The sequence below is a fragment of the Crotalus tigris genome, unplaced genomic scaffold, assembly GCF_016545835.1.
Source record: "Crotalus tigris isolate CLP2741 ecotype Arizona unplaced genomic scaffold, ASM1654583v1 scf7180000024341.3516292, whole genome shotgun sequence".
NCBI classification, from domain to species: domain Eukaryota; kingdom Metazoa; phylum Chordata; class Lepidosauria; order Squamata; family Viperidae; genus Crotalus; species Crotalus tigris.
The window spans coordinates 2083388-2101678 of record NW_024100511.1 but is presented as its reverse complement, the minus strand read 5'-3'; the positions used below and the strand labels follow the sequence as shown (position 1 = coordinate 2101678).

The window sequence follows — 18291 nt, the reverse complement described above, 5'->3', positions numbered from 1 at the left end:
CTACGTGGGGGGGAGGGAATAGGAGTTCTAATTACACTCTTTTAGATCTTCATTACCTCGTGTTTCAGCTGCTTAATAGGTGCCATCTTAGGTTACCTAGTGGACATAGGGAAAATACCTTGAGTCTCTCACTCCATTTTATCTGGTAATATTCCAGACTGTGTGACTTACCAGTACCTTTCAAATATCCAGTGCCAACAGATTGGACTGCTGCTTGCCTTGCCTGTTTTCTGCTGTCTGCATAGTGGTCGGCACTTACTGTCCTAGCCATCATTAAGTGAGACATGAGGGTCAAAAAAAAATTAATTAAAATAAAACAGAATTAAAATAAACAAGATATATGTCTATATTCATATATAGACTTATCTTTAATTGACATTTGATACTTTTTCGGCCAAATTGTCTCTGTATTACAGTGGGCCTGAAAAATTGAACGGGAGGACAGCCCCTGAGCGTAGCGTGGCTTATATCGCATAGTGACTTCGTGCTTAACAGCGGGCCGGACCTCACAGACCCTCATGCAGGCCTGTACCACCCAGGTGGGCCGTGGCTTTCCTTTCTCTTGCAGACCAGGGCCGATCCAGGGATCTCCTGGTGAAAACCTGCCCTTTCTTCTCCTGCAGAACAGGACTGATCCAGGGATCTCCTGGTGAAAACCTGCCTTTTCTTCTACCGCAGTACAGGCCTGATCCAGGGATCTCTTGGTGAACACCTGTTGTTTCTTTCCTATTGTTTATTTCAGTATGGCAGATAACAACGTTTCACAGGCTTCCACCTCCAGTGGAAATGTAAAATGCAAGCCATCCAGTCAGGATACACCTGCAAAAGTCAAGGCCAAGGTCAAACGGACCTCTAAGGACGATGACAAGCAAGCAGATAGCAGATATAGGGCGCTGGAGCGACAATTCTCCAAAGCCCAGCGACAGGCAGGAAAGATGCAGCTTATCCCCTCCTCTCCTCTTGCATCCACATCAGGGGATCATCGACCTTCCCCTTTTACACGGGCTTGGTCTCCCGAGCAGACCCTGGACAAGGGTTGTTTGCTGGGATATGAACGGGACCATCTGTCCCTCTTTGACTGAGAATTGAGATTACAGGTCCAAGATTCAATTCCAGCTGCTGAGCCAGGACCTTCCTCAGTGTCTTGTGGGTCTCAGGGGGAGTTACTACAGTTGTCCCTCCCCCAATCCCATCAGCATCTTTCATGCCAACGGCGGCAGGTCTTTGGGGCCCTGAACATCCTTCATTTACTGTCCAGCTCCAAGCCACGATCTCACAGGCAGTGACTCAGGCGATGGCGGCTTCAGGGAGGGCCATTCCGGTCCAAGGACCATCAACCCCCCCCCCCACGCCCACAGAAACTGCATCCCAGGGAGTATGTGATCTCAGATAACGGTTCTCCACCTCAATCTGAAGGGAGCGAGATATCGGATTATTCCGCACAGATTCTGGAAGAAGGCATGTGGTCAGACGGGGAAGACATTGAGGCAGAGGCCACTCCTATGGTAGGGGTGTTTAATCCAAATTCCTTCTATTCTCTTTTACAAAAGGCCTATGTCACCGGAAAAATTGAACCCGTGAAACCACAGACGACGGATCAGGACTCTGGACAGAGTTCTGACCCACTGTTTCTGGAACCGGTCAAGAAGAACCTACAGATACCTTGTCCCCCCCATGTTTCTCAAATCCATTCAGGATCAGTGGGGATCTCCTGGAAGTTTCTCTGCTCTTGGGGGATTAGATTGTAAGCTCTTAGATACAGTCCCCTCAACGATGTCCTCGAAGTTCCGGGTGTAAACGAGGTTCTCGCCCCCATACTGTCAGACACCAAAATCCCAGGAGATATGTCAGAGGCCTTTAAGGCTGAGGACAAGAAGTCTGAGATTTCCCTCAAAAGGACCCATCAGGCATCAGCTTGGGCTATAAGAGCCTCAACATCTAACTTCTTCTTCGCCAGAATCTCATTAATCTGGCTCAGGGAATTACAGGCCAGAATATCCCCAGACGAAGTAAGGGTTCATCAGGATGTCACTATACTAAGGGCCGCACTGGAATATATGGCGGATGTGTCTCTGCAGTCGGCCAAATATCCGGCTCGGGCTATAGCTTCCAACATGGCCGCACGCCATTGTTCTGGCTAAAAAATTGGAAGGCCAATACCAGGCACAAATGGAGAGTAGCTGCGGCACCATATCAAAAGGGTTGCCTTTTTGAAGAGGCTCTCACTCCTTACTGAAAACAAAGAAAAGTTGAAGGTACTAGCTCATATTGTCAAAAAAATGGGCAGACGTTTTTCTCCATACAATCGATGTCCGTCATTTAAGTCTGGCTCAGACCGAACTACCTGGAGCGGGTATCGGCCTTTTCAAGCAGGGCCGGACTGCTCATCGGACCGTTCTGGCTACAGAGACAAGCCAAAGCCACAATTCCAGGCTAAGTGGCTCTTTCGCGGCAGAGGAGGTCGTCCTTTCCGAAAGTCAAAGTGACTTGAGGCAGATTCCCCTCATTGGCGGAAGACTGGCACTATACTTCCACAAATGGGAAAGCACCACCACGGATAATTGGGTTCTAACCACTATCAGAGACGGACTGTCTCTGGAGTTCCTCACACACACCCCTCGGCGCTTCATCTGCCCCCTATTCCGAAATCCTGTGTAACAAGGTCTCATGGAAGAGGCCATTCGTCATCTGTTAAACATAGAGGCAATAGAGCGGGTACCCCCAGATCAATGGGGATTAGGTTTCTACTCCATCCTATTTGTGGTGCCGAAGGCCTCGGGAGGATGGAGGGAGATCCTAGACCTCAAGGCTCTAAATCAGTACCTAATTTACCAAAAATTCAAGATGCAAACTCTTCATTCTATTCTGGGCAGTATTCGGCGGAGACTTTCTTACATCCATAGATCTGACAGAAGCTTACCTACACGTTCCCATACATCCAAATCACAGGCGTTTTCTCAGATTCAGGTATTCCAACCATCACTATCAGTTCAGGGCCCTGCCATTCGGCCTATCGTCAGCTCCAAGGGTTTTCACCAAAATCCTGGTGGTTCTCGCCGCACAGCTCAGGTTGGTACCAGTCCGCGTTCAGTGCTACTTGGACAATATCCTAATCCAGTCATCCTCGGCACTGAACGCCCGATCAGACGTGGCACTGATGATCAAGACACTCCAGGATCATGGATTTATGATCAACTTCCCAAAGAGCCATCTGATCCCAGCAAACCGTTTGCTCCACTTAGGCGCAATAATAGACACCAACCAGTGCCGAGTTTTCCTGTCTCAGGAGCGTCAGCTCAGCATACGTACGATGGTCATCAGGGTGCGCAAGGAGAAACATGTAACCCTGGTCCTACTGTCACAGCTGTTAGGGAAACTGATCTCATGTATTGCCATAGTGCCTTGGGCCAGGCTTCATACGAGACAACTCCAGTGGTTTCTACTCCCTTACCAGAAACGGAGTGTAGCATGTTTTCCATAGAGGGTGCGAGTCCCACCACAGACACTCACGTCCCTCATCTGGTGGTTGTCCCCAGCATTGTCCAAAGGATCCCTGTTCAGAGAACCGATTCGGGTAACCTTGACCACAGATGCCAGTCTGTTTGGATGGGGGGCACATCTGCAGTCCCAAATCGCCCAGGAGCGGTGGTCTCAACAGGATCTCAAGAAAAATATCAATTGGTTAGAGCTCATAGCCATACACCTAGTACTTCGCCATTTCCACAAGAAGTTGGCGGGCCGCCACGTGCTGGTTCTGACAGAAACGTGGCGGCAAAGGCCCATGTCAACAGGCAGGGCGGCACTCGATCGCAGATTCTAATGTCCGAGGCCCAGTGTCTGGGGTCATGGGCAGAACAGAATCTGTTGTCCCTAAAGGCGGAACACATCTCAGGGGTGGAAAACAACCAGGCGGATTTTCTGAGTCTATCTATGATAGATCATTCGGAGTGGTGTCTACATCCCCGTCTCTTTCGGGAGATAACTCACTGTTTCGGTCGGCCCAAAGTCGACCTGTTTGCATCCCCGATGAACACCCAGCTTCCCCGGTTTCTATCTCGGTACCCATCCCAGGGTTCGGAGGGAGCAGACGCCCTCCGCAGCCCTTGGCCGGCGGGCCTTCTATATGCATTCCCACCCCTTCCCTTGATCCTGGCCGTCATCAGGAAGCTGTTACAGGAACGGGCGGAACTAATCCTTGTGGCCCCATATTGGCCGAGGCGTCCATGGTTCGCAGATCTCGTGAACCTCGCCGTAGCCCCCCCTTGGCAAATCCCTCCAGAGAGGATAATTCTAACGCAAGGGGCCATATGCCATCCGGACCCACAGTGGCTACAACTAGCCGTCTGGCATCTGAGCGCCAGTTCCTGATGTGCGGATCTTACTCTTCAAGGGTGATAGCTATGATCCAAGCTTCCAGACGGCTGGTGACGAACCGGATCTATGATGCCACTTGGAGGAACGTCTGTGACTGGTGTATCTGTAAGGGTTTGTCTATCTCTTCTGTCACTATTCCAGTGATTCTTGAATACCTTATGGATGGAGTGGATAAGGGCTTAGCGTCCAACACCTTGTGTAGACAGGTGGCTGCTCTTTCCACGGTGTTCACCTGTGCCAATGCCACTCCATTGTCCAATCATCCCAGGGTCGGGTCCTTTATGAAAGGAGTCTCCAACACTAGGCCTCCGGTAGTACACAGGTATCCATCTGGGGAATTACCTCTGGTTCTGCAGGTACTCACTAGGTCTCCCTTTGAACCTATAAGGTCTTGTCCTCTTCACATTTTGTCCCACAAGGTGGCCTTCTTAGTAGCCATCACATCGGCGAGGTGCATATCAGAGCTGGCTGCTCTTTCACTTAGGGAAGACCTGTGTACCTTCTATCAGGACAGAGTGGTGATGAGGTTAGATCCCTCATTCATTCCCAAGGTGAATACACTGTTTTACCGGGCTCAGGACATTGTACTACCAAACTTTTGTTCCAATCCTTCTCACATACTAGAAAAACAGTGGCATTACCTAGATGTACGTAGGGCATTGCTTCATTACATCAAGAGGACAGCTTCCTTTCGCAAATCGGAGGCATTTTTTGTCTCTTTCCACTCAGCTTCCAAGGGACAGAAGGTTTCCTCCTCTACTATAGCCAGGTGGATCAAGGCCTGTATCGCTCAATCTTACCAGGCTTCCTCTTTACCTGTCCCAAGCCGCCTGACAGCGCACTCTACTCATAGCACTTCCACGTCGGTGGCGTGGCAGACTCAGGGATCCATAGAGGACATCTGTAAGGCGGCTACACGGTTGTCCCCTTCACCATTCGCCACTACAAACTCGACAAGTTTGCTTCCGCAGAGGCCGCTTTTGGCCGTCGGGTTTTACAACAAGTGGTCCATTTCAGCACCAACACTTAACCAACCTGCTTCCCACCCATGGGATCATAGGGGCTTTGGTAAGTCCCATTCGTGGATTCTGCATTCCTCTACATGCTGGAAAAGGGGCGTTGTCTTACCTGAACGCCTTTTCTCAGCATGAGGAATGTAGAATCCACCCCCTCCCTGATCATTACTAGCAGTTAGGTTATTGTCAGCAGTTCAGAGCCATCACGTCACACAATCATTCATTTCGCCCTTTCGAAACTGGGGCATGCTCAGACCCTGCAGGGGCGTGGCAATTTTGATTGTTTGGTCTGATTGGGCTAGAAGACTAAATCAACCCATTCATGTATTCTACATTCCTCATGCTGAGAAAAGGCGTTCAGGTAAGACAATGCCCCTTCTACTCCCACCTTAGTCATGAAGCCAGCTGTGTGACTTTAGGCCAGTCACTTTCTCCCAGCACTAGAAAAGAGGCAATGGCAAACCACTTCTGAAAAACTTTGAAGGACCTTGCAGGTACTTGTCCAGGTAGTCTCCAAGAATTAGACATAATTGAATGGAAGGGGGGGGGGAGAAACCCCAGGTATAGCATAAATGGAGAATAAGAGCAAGTAGAAACATAAAATCATAAAAGTTGGAGGGGTGATTGAATCCAGCTCTCTGCTTAGCACAATTAAAAAAATGAGATTATAGGGAAAGATTTGGAAGATATGTGATAGGAAGGTTTTCTTCATAATGCAACAACTTGGCATTTGGTTCTGAACAAGCGAAGAAAAAGATGTCATATACAATTCAGCATTTCCTATCATAAGGTAACAGAAATATGCCTTATGTTTAAATGCTATAGAAATAGAACTTCTTTAAAGTAGAGATAATCAGCCCATTGTTAGCAACATTTTTCATTGTTCCAAGTGTAAAGAAAGGATGCTGCCTCTGACACTGGAACGATTATATTCTGCTTTAACTAGGACCACACTGAATTTTGCTTTTGAACCTTCAGTGGAGTACTTTTATGAAGTACCACATTTGGATTAAAGGAGAAAATGGATAATTCTAATAGCATTAGTCAAATGTGTTGTTGAGTTTTTGATGTTAGTACTATTAACTACCAAGAGTTGTTGGAGATGGCAATATACAAAAGTAATAAAAGCAGCTTAAGCCAAAAATATTGTCAATGAAAAGATCATTTAACTTACAAGATGCAACTGTACTTTATTGGGACAGGAGACAATTTTAAACTTGTAGTCCAATGGCAATATATTCACTGTACATAAACATAAATTTAGAAGTGGATTTGTGCACTTTAATCATACACACAAATCCTATGAGATCAGTGACATACCATTAGATGTGGCTAGACTCTTTTTGTATAGAATATTCTCAGAATGTTGCTATCTCCATTTTATGATACATTTGTAAGATTTGTTAGCCAGAATCATGTACTTGAAATGGGCAGCCAATTCAATTAAGGTTTTTTAGAAAGAGTTAATGTGGGATACCAGGAACTTTTTTCACAGAAATCAGAGCTGCATTTCTGACAGTGTTTTTTTTTTAAAAAAAAACACTAAACATTGTTGTCTTATTGGTATATGAAGAGATTTATAATGGAGAACCAGAGCATTAGGCAAAGTTAGTGAAGCAGATCATTACTTATTCTCAAGGATCAAATAGCCAGATGAGTTCTGTCAACACAGTTATTTTTCAAGCAATATACATGCAGAATCCACTAAGAAGCAAATTTATAGAAAAAGTAATCTAGGAGAATTGAAAAGTCCTAAAAACTTCCTACTGAGGTTGGAGAAGGAACTAAGATCTTAATGACAATGAAAAGAGTCTATTATTTACTAAGCATAGAACAGTGAAATAAGTCAGTTTACCATAACTGTAAGAAGGTATGCAGAGGAATTTGTATTCGCATTAGCACATAGAATGATAGTTCTTGTGTTCTTTTAGTGTACCATAGTTTACTTTATGAGCTAGTCTGCTTGTAGTTGCTCACTATCTTATGAAGATAAATTTGCCTTATATATGAATAAGAGAATGATCTGAAATTTTGAGCAGAACTATGTTGATCCAGATCTAGCATCCAGTTTCCTAGTCAAAGGATCTAAAACATCTCCCACTTAGCTTATTTTGGGCAGGGGAATAAATTTGAAGTTGTGGTTATAGTTTAGATGTTGGAATGATATTTAATTTCTGTCATCCTCTCTCTTCCTTTGCTCCCCATCCCCAGACTGTGAACCAGAAGAAGTGACTGACTGGTCTATGGATGAAAAATGTTCCTTTTGTAATTTGCATAAAGAAATAGTCAGTGTAAGTATATGATCTTTTAACTCTTGACACACATTTTGTCCAAATTTCCAATGTTATTTAAACTATTATGGTATATAAAACATTGATAAATATATAGTCATATATAGTTTTCTTGCTCACCTCTATTAAGATTTGCTTTTACTTAGAAAAGTGGGGTTTCTTTATTCATTTTAGGATCCTACAGCAGTTCTTGGTTCTTTGCAGTCAACACCTACAGAGGAGTTGTCATCTCAGGGCCAGTCCAACACTGATAAAATTGAGTGCCAAGCAGAGAATTACCTAAATGCACTCTTTCGTAAGGAAGGTAAGGATTGACTTCGTATTGTGATATATAATGCTCAGCAGGAATTCTACATAAAATTCATTTTTTTTATTTTTATTTTTAATTCTGCTTGTTTTTTAAAAAAAACAAAGGTAATTTATGGACAAAGATACTCAAAAGAGTATTTAAATTTCATTGCATACTACATACACTATCAGCACATTTTGTGCTTTTGTTTTTTTTATATAAATGCTTTTGGAATTAATCTCATAGCACAAGATTATAGAGTAAAAAATATAAAATGAAATCTGTATAAATCATTAGGAAAAGGACATAAACATTTGTAGGGCTTTTACTTATAGATTATACAGAATATTTTCCACATATATTTCAGCATAACAAGCATCTCAGACTCAAATTCTAATACCTTCTGCCCTGAAGCTGTAACATTATATTCTTTTTAGCACCAGAAAACAATAACCCTATATATTTATCCAGGAATTGTATATTTCAAATGTAATGTTATAGGGTTAATTTATGTTACATTTACCAATTCTGTGTAAGTTTTTACATTCTGTTATGATGTCAGCTGATTTGTTTTCTGTTATAGTTTATAAAACATTTTGGTAGGAGAAAAATGGAAAAAATATTTTAAATAAAAAGCATAAAATTATTAATGCAATTTCACCATGAAGAGATATCAAGACTTAAAACTGAGTTGAAATATTTTGGGCTACCTCTTTATGGCAAGCAGGTAACATTACCCTACTTGCCATAACTGAAGTCAAATTCTTAGTTCCAAAGTTTTATTTTTATTCTGTGTGGCAGGGGTCTCCAACTCCTGGGCCACAGACTGGCACTAGGCCACAGACTGGCAGAAACATGGATACACAAACAAACAAAGCCCCATATGTGTAGAATGCAAGCAGTGTGCAAAACCATGTCCCCTTCCATCCGCAGAAAAACTTCCACCGAATCAGTCCCTAATGCCCAAAGGGTTGGGGACCACTGCTCTATGATATAAATAATACAGGTAGTCCTTGTTTAGCAGCCATAAGAGGGACCAGTAATTGTAGAGCTAAGCTTTGCAGTTGGTAAATAAAAAAATAATATCACAATAGGCTTGCAGCCTTACTTCCCATTTAGTCATTATGTGAGTCACCATAGTTTTAGGCAAAAAATTACATAACTGCAACTTACAATTTTACTTTATTCATTTTATTTTGTTAGATTTTTATTCTGCCTTTATTATCTTATAAGTAACTCAAAAGGGCAAACATATATAATATTCATTCCTCCCCCTATTTTCCCTACAATAACAACCCTGTAAGATGGGTTGGGCTGAGAGAGAATGACTGGCCCAAGAACACCCGGACAACTTTCATGTTTAGAACTTTCAAGTTCTCCATTAACTTTAAGCTGGTTGGGAAGCATGTGGCTATGGGACACTGCAACAGTTGTAAACAAGAAAATTTGTTGCAAAGCTAGTTTTTTTTTTTATTTATTGTTACTTCAAATGGCCTCTAAACAAGGCAGTTGGTAAGCAAGAATTACTTGTAATCTGCAGTATATTTACAAGAAAAAATAACCCTCTGAAAAGTAGCCACTTTTAATATACTAGGAACTTTTCAGTTGGAGTCCACAGGCTTTGAATTGGACTCCTCTATTCTTTGTGGGGGGTTTTGCAACAATACAAGTACTTGATAGGCTGAAAAGTAAGCTCTTTTTGGCATGCAATGCTTTAATTGTTGATTAAATTAGTTCTTGCATTATTTTGTTTTTTTTGTGAATGGTCCTGAAAAGCACAAAAGGAATTATAGGAATAATTCAGAATGCATTGGTGGAGATCTGCACAAAGAACTATCTATGTTCTTTCAGTTGTCAGTAAAAATTAAACAATAAAATATCCAAAGAAGCTTCTTCTGAATTAGAGATATTATAAACCAGATACTTTTCCATCTATGTTAATTTGGCTCTTTCATATGGAATAAATTATCATTCAGATTGCGCTGAAATACCTGTTGGTGTATCACTAAAATTGTAGAACCAAGCTGAAGTGGGCAAACATTTGGGGCTAAGGGACAAGGACTACCAGGGGAGGTTGAGGAGACTGGGCTCATCCATTTTCACACACCCCGCTGCTACCACCATTCCAAACTCAAGCAAACAATTAAACTCGGTGCAGTGGAGTGTGTGAAAATTAGATGTCTCCCTGCCACCTGCCTCCCCCCCCACCACCACCCCCAAATGGCCCAAACACTGCCACCATTGCCAAATGGTCTGTGGCAGCAGTGACAAGTAAGAAAATGGGCAGCCCCCAGCTGCACTCTGTACTGTGCTTACCTGTTTGCTAACCGCCTGCCCGGCTCTTCCTCTGTGGGAAACTCCCAAACATCCCTCTGCCCACTTGCTTGCCTGCCTGCCTGGGTCTCCCTCCAACTCCCTGTGGTGAGTTGACCCTGCAGTGAATTGGCCATGTTGAGTTGTCCTGTGATGACTTGGCAGTGGTAAATTGGCAGAGGCAACTTGGTGGTGGCGAGATGGCCACACTGAGATTCCTGTGCTGAGTTGTCCTAGACCTGTTAAAATATATGAAAAACAGTTCCTCTTTTCTTCCTATAGATCTTCCTCAGAACTGTGATCCTAACATTCCGCTTGTTGCTCAGGAATTAATGAAAAAGATGATCCGTCAATTTGCAATTGAATATATTTCAAAAAATAGTAAACTGCAAGAAAATCGAAATGGTTCATCATATGAAATGAATCTGATACGTAAAGATTTCCAAATGAACCAAACTGAAAATCTACTTCAGGAAGAACAAGATAGCCCTCTAGACCTCACTGTGAATCGAACACAAGAACAGGATGATCAGCAAGGTAATCCCTTTGAGTTGTTCATTTGGTATTGTTGAAAATGAATGTTATAATATATCTGAAAACAGTGTTGAAAATTATGTTATTGCAATTAGATTAGACTTGAGTCTAGAACATCTGTTTTGAAAACCTATAGATCGCACTGAGTGCCATCCATGAATTTAGTTTAGCATTTTTTTTCATTCTGCTCACCGAATCTGAAGTTGAAATGATTGAGGACTTTAGCGATGGGGTGAATTGTTTCTATGACTTTGAAATAATTGCTGAAGCAGTGAAATATCTGTTAAACACAATTGCTAACATTTTGGAACCAGGTCCTGCAGAGGTTATTGCTGTTTTCAGTGGTTTTATTTGCCATCTATCCTGCCTTAGACACCAATGCAGAAATGAGGTGCTAGATTCAGGATCAGGGACAGCATTTTGCCTAATAGAGTTACTGGGAAATGAAAGTTTCTTGCACACTTCTGGTTGGTAGGATAGGTCTTTTCTCTGACCTGAGGGCCTCTCATGCTGAGGGGACTTGATATTTAGGCTTTTGTTTCTGTACACAGCCTTAGGTCCAGTTCCCTGTTGCTAACTCCCCTGGACACACAACTCCAGCAAAGTCTCATAGCCTATTGTATCACACACTGCAATTGCTGCCTTGAATGGGAAATTATTTTTACAATAAAAAGAAAACGTACAACCAGTCTTGGTTTGTTTCTTGACTCTCGAACTGCTCTTCTGGCAAGGAGTTAGAATCATTTAGGTGTCTACTCATGAACAGTTGCCAACAATTCTAGAGGCAAGTGGCTGCTCAATGCTACTGCTAAATGCTACTGCTAAATGGCCTGTTATAACGGTTGTCACTCATGATTCACCAAGTGGCTGCAAACATCCCTCTTTTCAGGAACTCTTTCTTGGCAAGTTGGTAAAACTTCCAGAGAAAGAAAAAGAGAAGAAAATGTGACTATGGTGCTAGTCATACTCTTAAATAGAGTGTTATAAGAATCTGCAACCTATGTCTTTGCTCAATCTTTTTTTTTCTTTTTGTATTATATTTTTTATTAATTTTTTACACAAGCATAAGTCACTCAATAATTGGTAAACAGTGTGTTGTCTGGGTTACATTTGTAAAAGCATTCCTTAACAATTGATTTCTATAGTCTGTATTCCATATATTAATTTTGGTTGATTTCCTCTTTCCCCGAAATATCCTTTTTTGAAAACATTGAGTTAATACAATTCTTATTGTTTTAATAAATGGCAATTTAGTATATATTTTTTCCAATATTCCTAAAAAATAATCATCATATTAATACCGTATATGCCGGCGTATTAGGCGACCCGGCGTATAAGACGACCCCCGTCTTTATCGCCGAGCTGCATTCTTAGAACGTCGTCTTATACGCCGGAAACTACCAGTATTTCCGGCGTATAAGACGACTCGGCGTATAAGACGACCCCCATCTTTGGCGCCAAGTTTAGCGCTTCCAGAAGTCGTCTTATACGCCGGCATATACGGTACATTTCTTTTCAGTCATTTGTGCCTTATCATCGATCCTGTTACAATCCTTATTTTAGTTTATTTCTCCTGCCAAATTCTAAATATTCTTACTGGTAAAGGTTTTCTCAACGATTAGTTACATTTACATTGACAGACTTAATTCTATTTTTTCCATATAAGCCATCTCACATTTTTACGTTTCTTAAGTAATGGATATAAGAGTAAAATGAAAAAAAAAATGAAAAAGAAATAAAAAATAAAAAAGAAGAGAAGAGAGCAATAATAACGGAACATAAGAAATAACATAGTACTTAGAATATATATCCCTCCTAGATTAATAGTGTTTATTTTCTCAAATTTCTTATTCTTTTTAATCATAGTTAAGAATATATTTAATCTTTAGACATTCTATTCAATAGATCTAGTCATCTAATCCCTTAACTCTATTCAAAGCAGTACAAAGCATATATATACACACACACACACACACACACATATACGCACACACACACATATACTTTTCTTGAATTCAGTCACATTTAAGTATCTAAAACATTTCATCCCTCTTAGAGTGGTGTGTTTCAATTTTTTCTATTTCTTTAACCATATTCAAACACATGTTTCTTTTTTAAGTATTCTCTCTGATATGTCCCATCATCTATTTTCTTGGTTTCCATCTTAAATCTTTTTTCTTTGCCCAGAATCTTAATCAATGTACTTTGCTGAATCCAAAGGTTTTCCCATACGATCGTAAGTGTCACTGTAGATGTAGAAAGTAAATCAATGTCTCTGTCCTGAGCATTTGCCCTCTTCTTTCCATTAGATGATGTTAAAATGTAAGTTGTCTTTTCTTCCACTTGAATTAAATCATACTCTTTTATTTTGTGAAAGTCCATCTTTAAGTCTTTTTCCTCTAATTTATATTCAATCATCTCTGCTGTGTTCTCCTGAGGATTTTTTTGAAGTGAAATTAAATTGGAAATAAGTTGATTTATACTTTCAAAGTTATTTTGTATTTCTTTGTGGTTTGAGATCATTGTCCTTTGAATGGATTGCAGCGTATCATATATTTCCTCTTGTAAAACATCCATTGTTTCTGTAAATATCACTTTATCTAAGCAGCTGTGTTTACTGAGACTTTGAAGGCCACAGACAGAAGTTTTATAATTTTTATAGTCCTCATCCACTAGTAGGTGTCAGCGCTGGATCATTTTTCACTTCTTTCTAATCTTTTTCTTCTTTAAAGAGTTAGATTCGCTGCTTCCAATAGCCAAAAAGGGAGGGGGAAATCCCTTCCTTTTTTCACTCTCGGAGGTATTTTTGCTTCTTGGCAATTCTTTTTTTCAGGAAAATAAGTAGGATAGAGAAAATTAGTTCTTACCCAGCTTCAAACACACTGTTTACAATCAGCTTAAGTAGAGCTTCTTGACTTCCGTTTGCTTGCAGCTGGGGCTAGACAATGGAGTTAGCTAGCCTTTCTCCTCTTGGTTTCTGGGAGGCTTCTCCTGGACTGATTGGGGAGACCACCGTCTCTCCTAGGTCCCTGGGACTACCTTCCTTCATTGCCATCTCTCCGGGGCGGCTTCTGGCCCATTTAGGGTCCCCAAACAGGAAGAAACTCAGCTGAAGAGCTCAGCATCCCGAATCTCTCAGCTGATAGCACTGCTTGCTGGAACAGGAAGTCCGTCTTTGCTCAATCTTAATGTAGTCCATCATCATTTGAATTCACGACACACAAAGTTCTTGGGCATAGGACTTTAGCTACTAAATTAAGTTTTACTGATAATATATGGGATGCTGATATTTTCTGACAAGATAGCTCATATTTGAATCAAATATGGAACTGACAGCATGCAGTTTCAAATCGTTTGGGATTCATTGTTTGATATCCATATATCTGCTAAAATAAGACTTCTGTGATATTGTAGCCACCATTAATTCCACATAAGTCTCTTGTGAGCTGAAAGCATTGACAGATTGAACATGAACAGAGCGCATTTGATAGAGGCTACAACAACTTGTTCCTCAAGTATATTTTGAAAACATTGTCAGATGATACACACTATCTTTGCTTATTAAAGCAGATTACTTGCACCTCATGGATAGCTAGAAAACTTCTTTTTATGTATACATTTCCTTTCCACATACAAAAACTATTTAAAATAGAATTTTTTGTTTAAATGGTTTTATGAAATGTTATAGAATTTCATGTAATTAATCTGTTTACTCACTTAACACTGCTAGTTTTTTTTTTCTTTTAAATACTTTGGAATAAAATTACAGAGTTTTTTAGTGCACCCTGACTATCAGCAGAAATGACCATTCCACCTTGTTCTTATGAGTCAGCTTTGTCTTAAAAAGTGTATTCCAATCAAACTACTCCATCTTGCTGATGTCTGTAGATTTGTATTGTTGCAAATAAGATTTCCTGCCTGAGCACCTAACACCTTATCTTATTTGTAATCTTATCAAGAATTATTTAAAGTAAGGACCAGCAGAACAAACATTCCAGCAAACTGCAGTCTTCTCATCTGCTGGTCATCGAAAGAAGCTGTTGCTCATCTTCCTCCTTTTGGTACCTCAGATGGGCAATTTGACATTTGGCACACTTTAGGTCTGTAGAGATTGAGTTTTTTGGAATGTAAGGTGACAGCCTAAATATGGCTCTTTTACATGTTGGTACTTCCTTTGTTGATCTGCTTTTAGGAGGGGATACATTTTCTCTAAATGCTGTTCAATTCATTTATATGAGAATAAAAAAAAGTATCAGATTTGCAATTATGAAAATGTACAAACACCTTGTTTTCATTTAATCTTAAAGTAGACTGGAAAGTAAAGGCATATATGCCTTTATTGTTTTGGAACTGCTGTATGTGCCACTATTGGTGTTATCATCAAATAGACAAGGTTTTTGAGGTCTACCAATCTTAATACACTTCCTTTAAAAATCCTGCACTTTTTATTAATGCAGGGTTAATTTTTTGGATCACTAATAGTATTTGAGTTCAAATTAGTACTGTTCTAATCTTTTAATAAATTTCACACCTAAGACTAGAATACCTTTTAATTGAACTGTTTCCATTTGTGCCTGCCCAAATTCTAAACTTATCATCACAATTTTAGCAGTTTGTATTTGCAATTTCCTGCTGCATTTGAATTTTTTTCTGTTAATTTTTTTAGCAATATATTTGAAAGAAAGGTAAAAATACATATTATAAATAAAAATACATGCATTCTCTAAATATAGGAAAGCATGCAGAAAAATATGCAACTTTACATCTTAATGTAGCTAAAAAGGATGAATATATTCAGTAGGTAATATATGGAAAAAGCTGAGGAAGAAGGCAAGTTGTACAACCCAGAACTCCCCTTGAATCCAAACATCTTACATAGGGTACATCATTTATAGTAGTTGAGTTTGAATCCTATTTTAGTTATTTTTTAACTAAAATGATGAAAGGTAAGACTCATAATCAAATTAGGCTTTATTGCCTAATCATATGTAAAATAAGTTGTAGAAAACCATCAGCTAATACTAATAATGTGATTTAATAAGATATATTAGACTGGGAGTTATTTAAATTGTACATCTTATTTAACTGAAATTATGCTAAGAATGGCTTAGAGGATTATAATGTTAAATTGTTTTGGACCATACACACACATGAATACACTATTAAATTTTCATTCTGATTTCTAGTTGTCAGAAAAGAAGAGGAAACATAGAAACAAAGTGCTCTTCACAATCAATATTCATTTCCATCAAAGGAGAAGAAAGTGAAATCTTTTGCAGAAAAAAATCCTTATTTCTGCTAGATTGCAAAATTGATTATATGTTATTATAATTATTGTAAAAAATAGAATAGAACTTTTTCCTTGAGTTTTCTTTGGGTAATACCAGGAATTAACAATAATGGAAACTTATTAAACTGTGACTTAATACAAGATTCTAATTCATTATGAATACCTGACATTTTAGTGAGATTTTTTTTCTTTTCTGTTTAAATAAATCTTCTTGAAATTAAGGCATCATTTTCATCACCAAAGAGTCATTTTGAAAAATAAAAAATAATATAAAATTCTGAGCTATGGGATTTTTTTTGTAAAAGGGACTCTGCACCATTGGATAATAGGTCCCATGGTAGTAAAGAGCCATTTTTCATTTTGTCCTTGTTGTTTAATCTCTGAGTTTCCACTGTGTAATGCTGGTTGTGAAAGGTATCTAATTACGGATATATCTCTCGGTGCTTCTTTTTGATAATACATCATTCCACATTAGCTGAGCATTACATTTTAAAATATTCCCCTGTTGGAATATTCCCACAAGTACAATTTTTAAATCTTTCTAATTTTTAAATCGTGGAATTGATTTTACTATCCAGAAGTTTTTAAATACAGGGAACTGTTGAGACATAGCACAATACTAATCTAATTCAGACTCCACAATGTCATTCTGCTGATAGCCTTGATCTACTTAGTTTTTAAGTGCTGTCCTGCTACTAGCAAATATAAAAAAGTCAAAAGGGCAACATTCGCAGGCTTCAGAGACCAACTGAAATTTTAAAAAAAAAGTAATGGGTGTTTGCAGTAATAGTACTGGCAGCATCCTTGAGTTGCATAGCACAAGACATAAAGATTAATAACAGAAATTGATGTATAGCATAAGAGTGTCTTTGTAGTTGCCCTTTATCATTTTGTTATTGATAATAGTATGAATATGTTTTTTATTTTTATATGCCCCATTTTTGTTAATAGGGGATGGAGTACTAGATCTGTCTACGAAGAAAACAAACTTGGAACAATCACAGTATGATGGATCGTGTTCTGAAAATTCATTATCTGGGTAAGCATATTAAGCATTACTCTGCTTTATTTTAAAGGGAGTAGGTGGAAGTAAGACTTAACTGTGAAGATTTATTTTGGAATTGACTTTTATAAAATGTATGTTGACACACTCTTCTTTGCTTATGCCAGGGTTTCACTCATAACTGTATGTTTGTGTATAATTCATTTAATTCATTTTATGTTTTTCACTTTTTTCTGTTAAAGAAAAGTTATCAGAACAATCACCAAACTTTAGTTCATGTTCCTAAAAATAAAATAAAATGCTTATGTACATAATGCAATTAGGAAATTAAGTAATCGAATTAAATCTATTTGATATGAGTTTAAACCTTTCCCATTGGAAAAAGAAAAATATTTTACATTTTAATAGATTGTGGATGTTAGAAAAAAAATTAAAGCCAACTATAATTTTAGTGCCCCCAAAATAGAATGCTCTTGCATTTTTATTTTACTATGGTATGTGATGTCATGCTACTGAGATACCATTTATGAATGATTAATGTGCTGCTGTAATAAATATTTACTGAAATTACATTGAAGTAACATGTTATAATTCTGGCATCTTTCCAGTCAAAACAGTCACTTATCATTTGTGTAATAGAATTATTCCTTTGGGGGGAAAACCCCAGAAAAACTGCTTGCATTGCATATTTTTCTATTTTCCATTCCCCTACTAGTCACACACACTTCTAACTTTACTAGAAATTAGAAATAGTATTTAGGACTTTTAATTGCATTTTTTTTAAAAAAAACCTGGATGTGTTAAGGTTCTTTTTAATAGTTATAAACAACGTTTCTATAAGGGGGTTGACTCTTTTATTACTTGTTTAGCGGTAACGTCACGTTTCTACTAACAAAACTCCTTTAGGATGGGGACATTCAATGGATGTTAGATTGTGAAAAGAGAAGTTTTAAGTGTTACTCTGCGAGCATCTGTCAAAAGGGAATTGAAAACAGATGACAAAGTTACCAAATCCTGAGCTAGGATTTAAAGTTCTTGGAAGGGCTGCTCTAGAAGCTGGGCTATCATTTTCTCACATGGTCCTACCAGAACTCTAACTTTTGCTATGGTAATCAATAGCTACCACAACTCAAGGCCTTAAAAGTGTCAGAAGCAGTGATGTTACCTAAGCAAGGAGTGTA

General features: G+C 39.2%; 1 protein-coding gene across 8 annotated transcripts in view; it reads left to right on the top strand.

Annotated features, from left to right (window-relative positions):
• LCORL (ligand dependent nuclear receptor corepressor like) overlaps nucleotides 1-18291 on the top strand; it is a 211449-nt gene that overhangs the window by 157345 nt on the left and 35813 nt on the right. For all 8 annotated transcript variants that reach the window (XR_005554668.1, XR_005554669.1, XM_039326494.1 and 5 more), the window contains 4 exons: nucleotides 7602-7681; nucleotides 7856-7985; nucleotides 10566-10820; nucleotides 17059-17146. Coding sequence is in view for 6 of the 8 variants with exons in the window: in XM_039326494.1 (XP_039182428.1) it covers nucleotides 7602-7681; nucleotides 7856-7985; nucleotides 10566-10820; nucleotides 17059-17146 (553 nt within the window). In the remaining 2 variants the exon portion in view is untranslated. The remainder of the gene's footprint in view (nucleotides 1-7601; nucleotides 7682-7855; nucleotides 7986-10565; nucleotides 10821-17058; nucleotides 17147-18291) is intronic.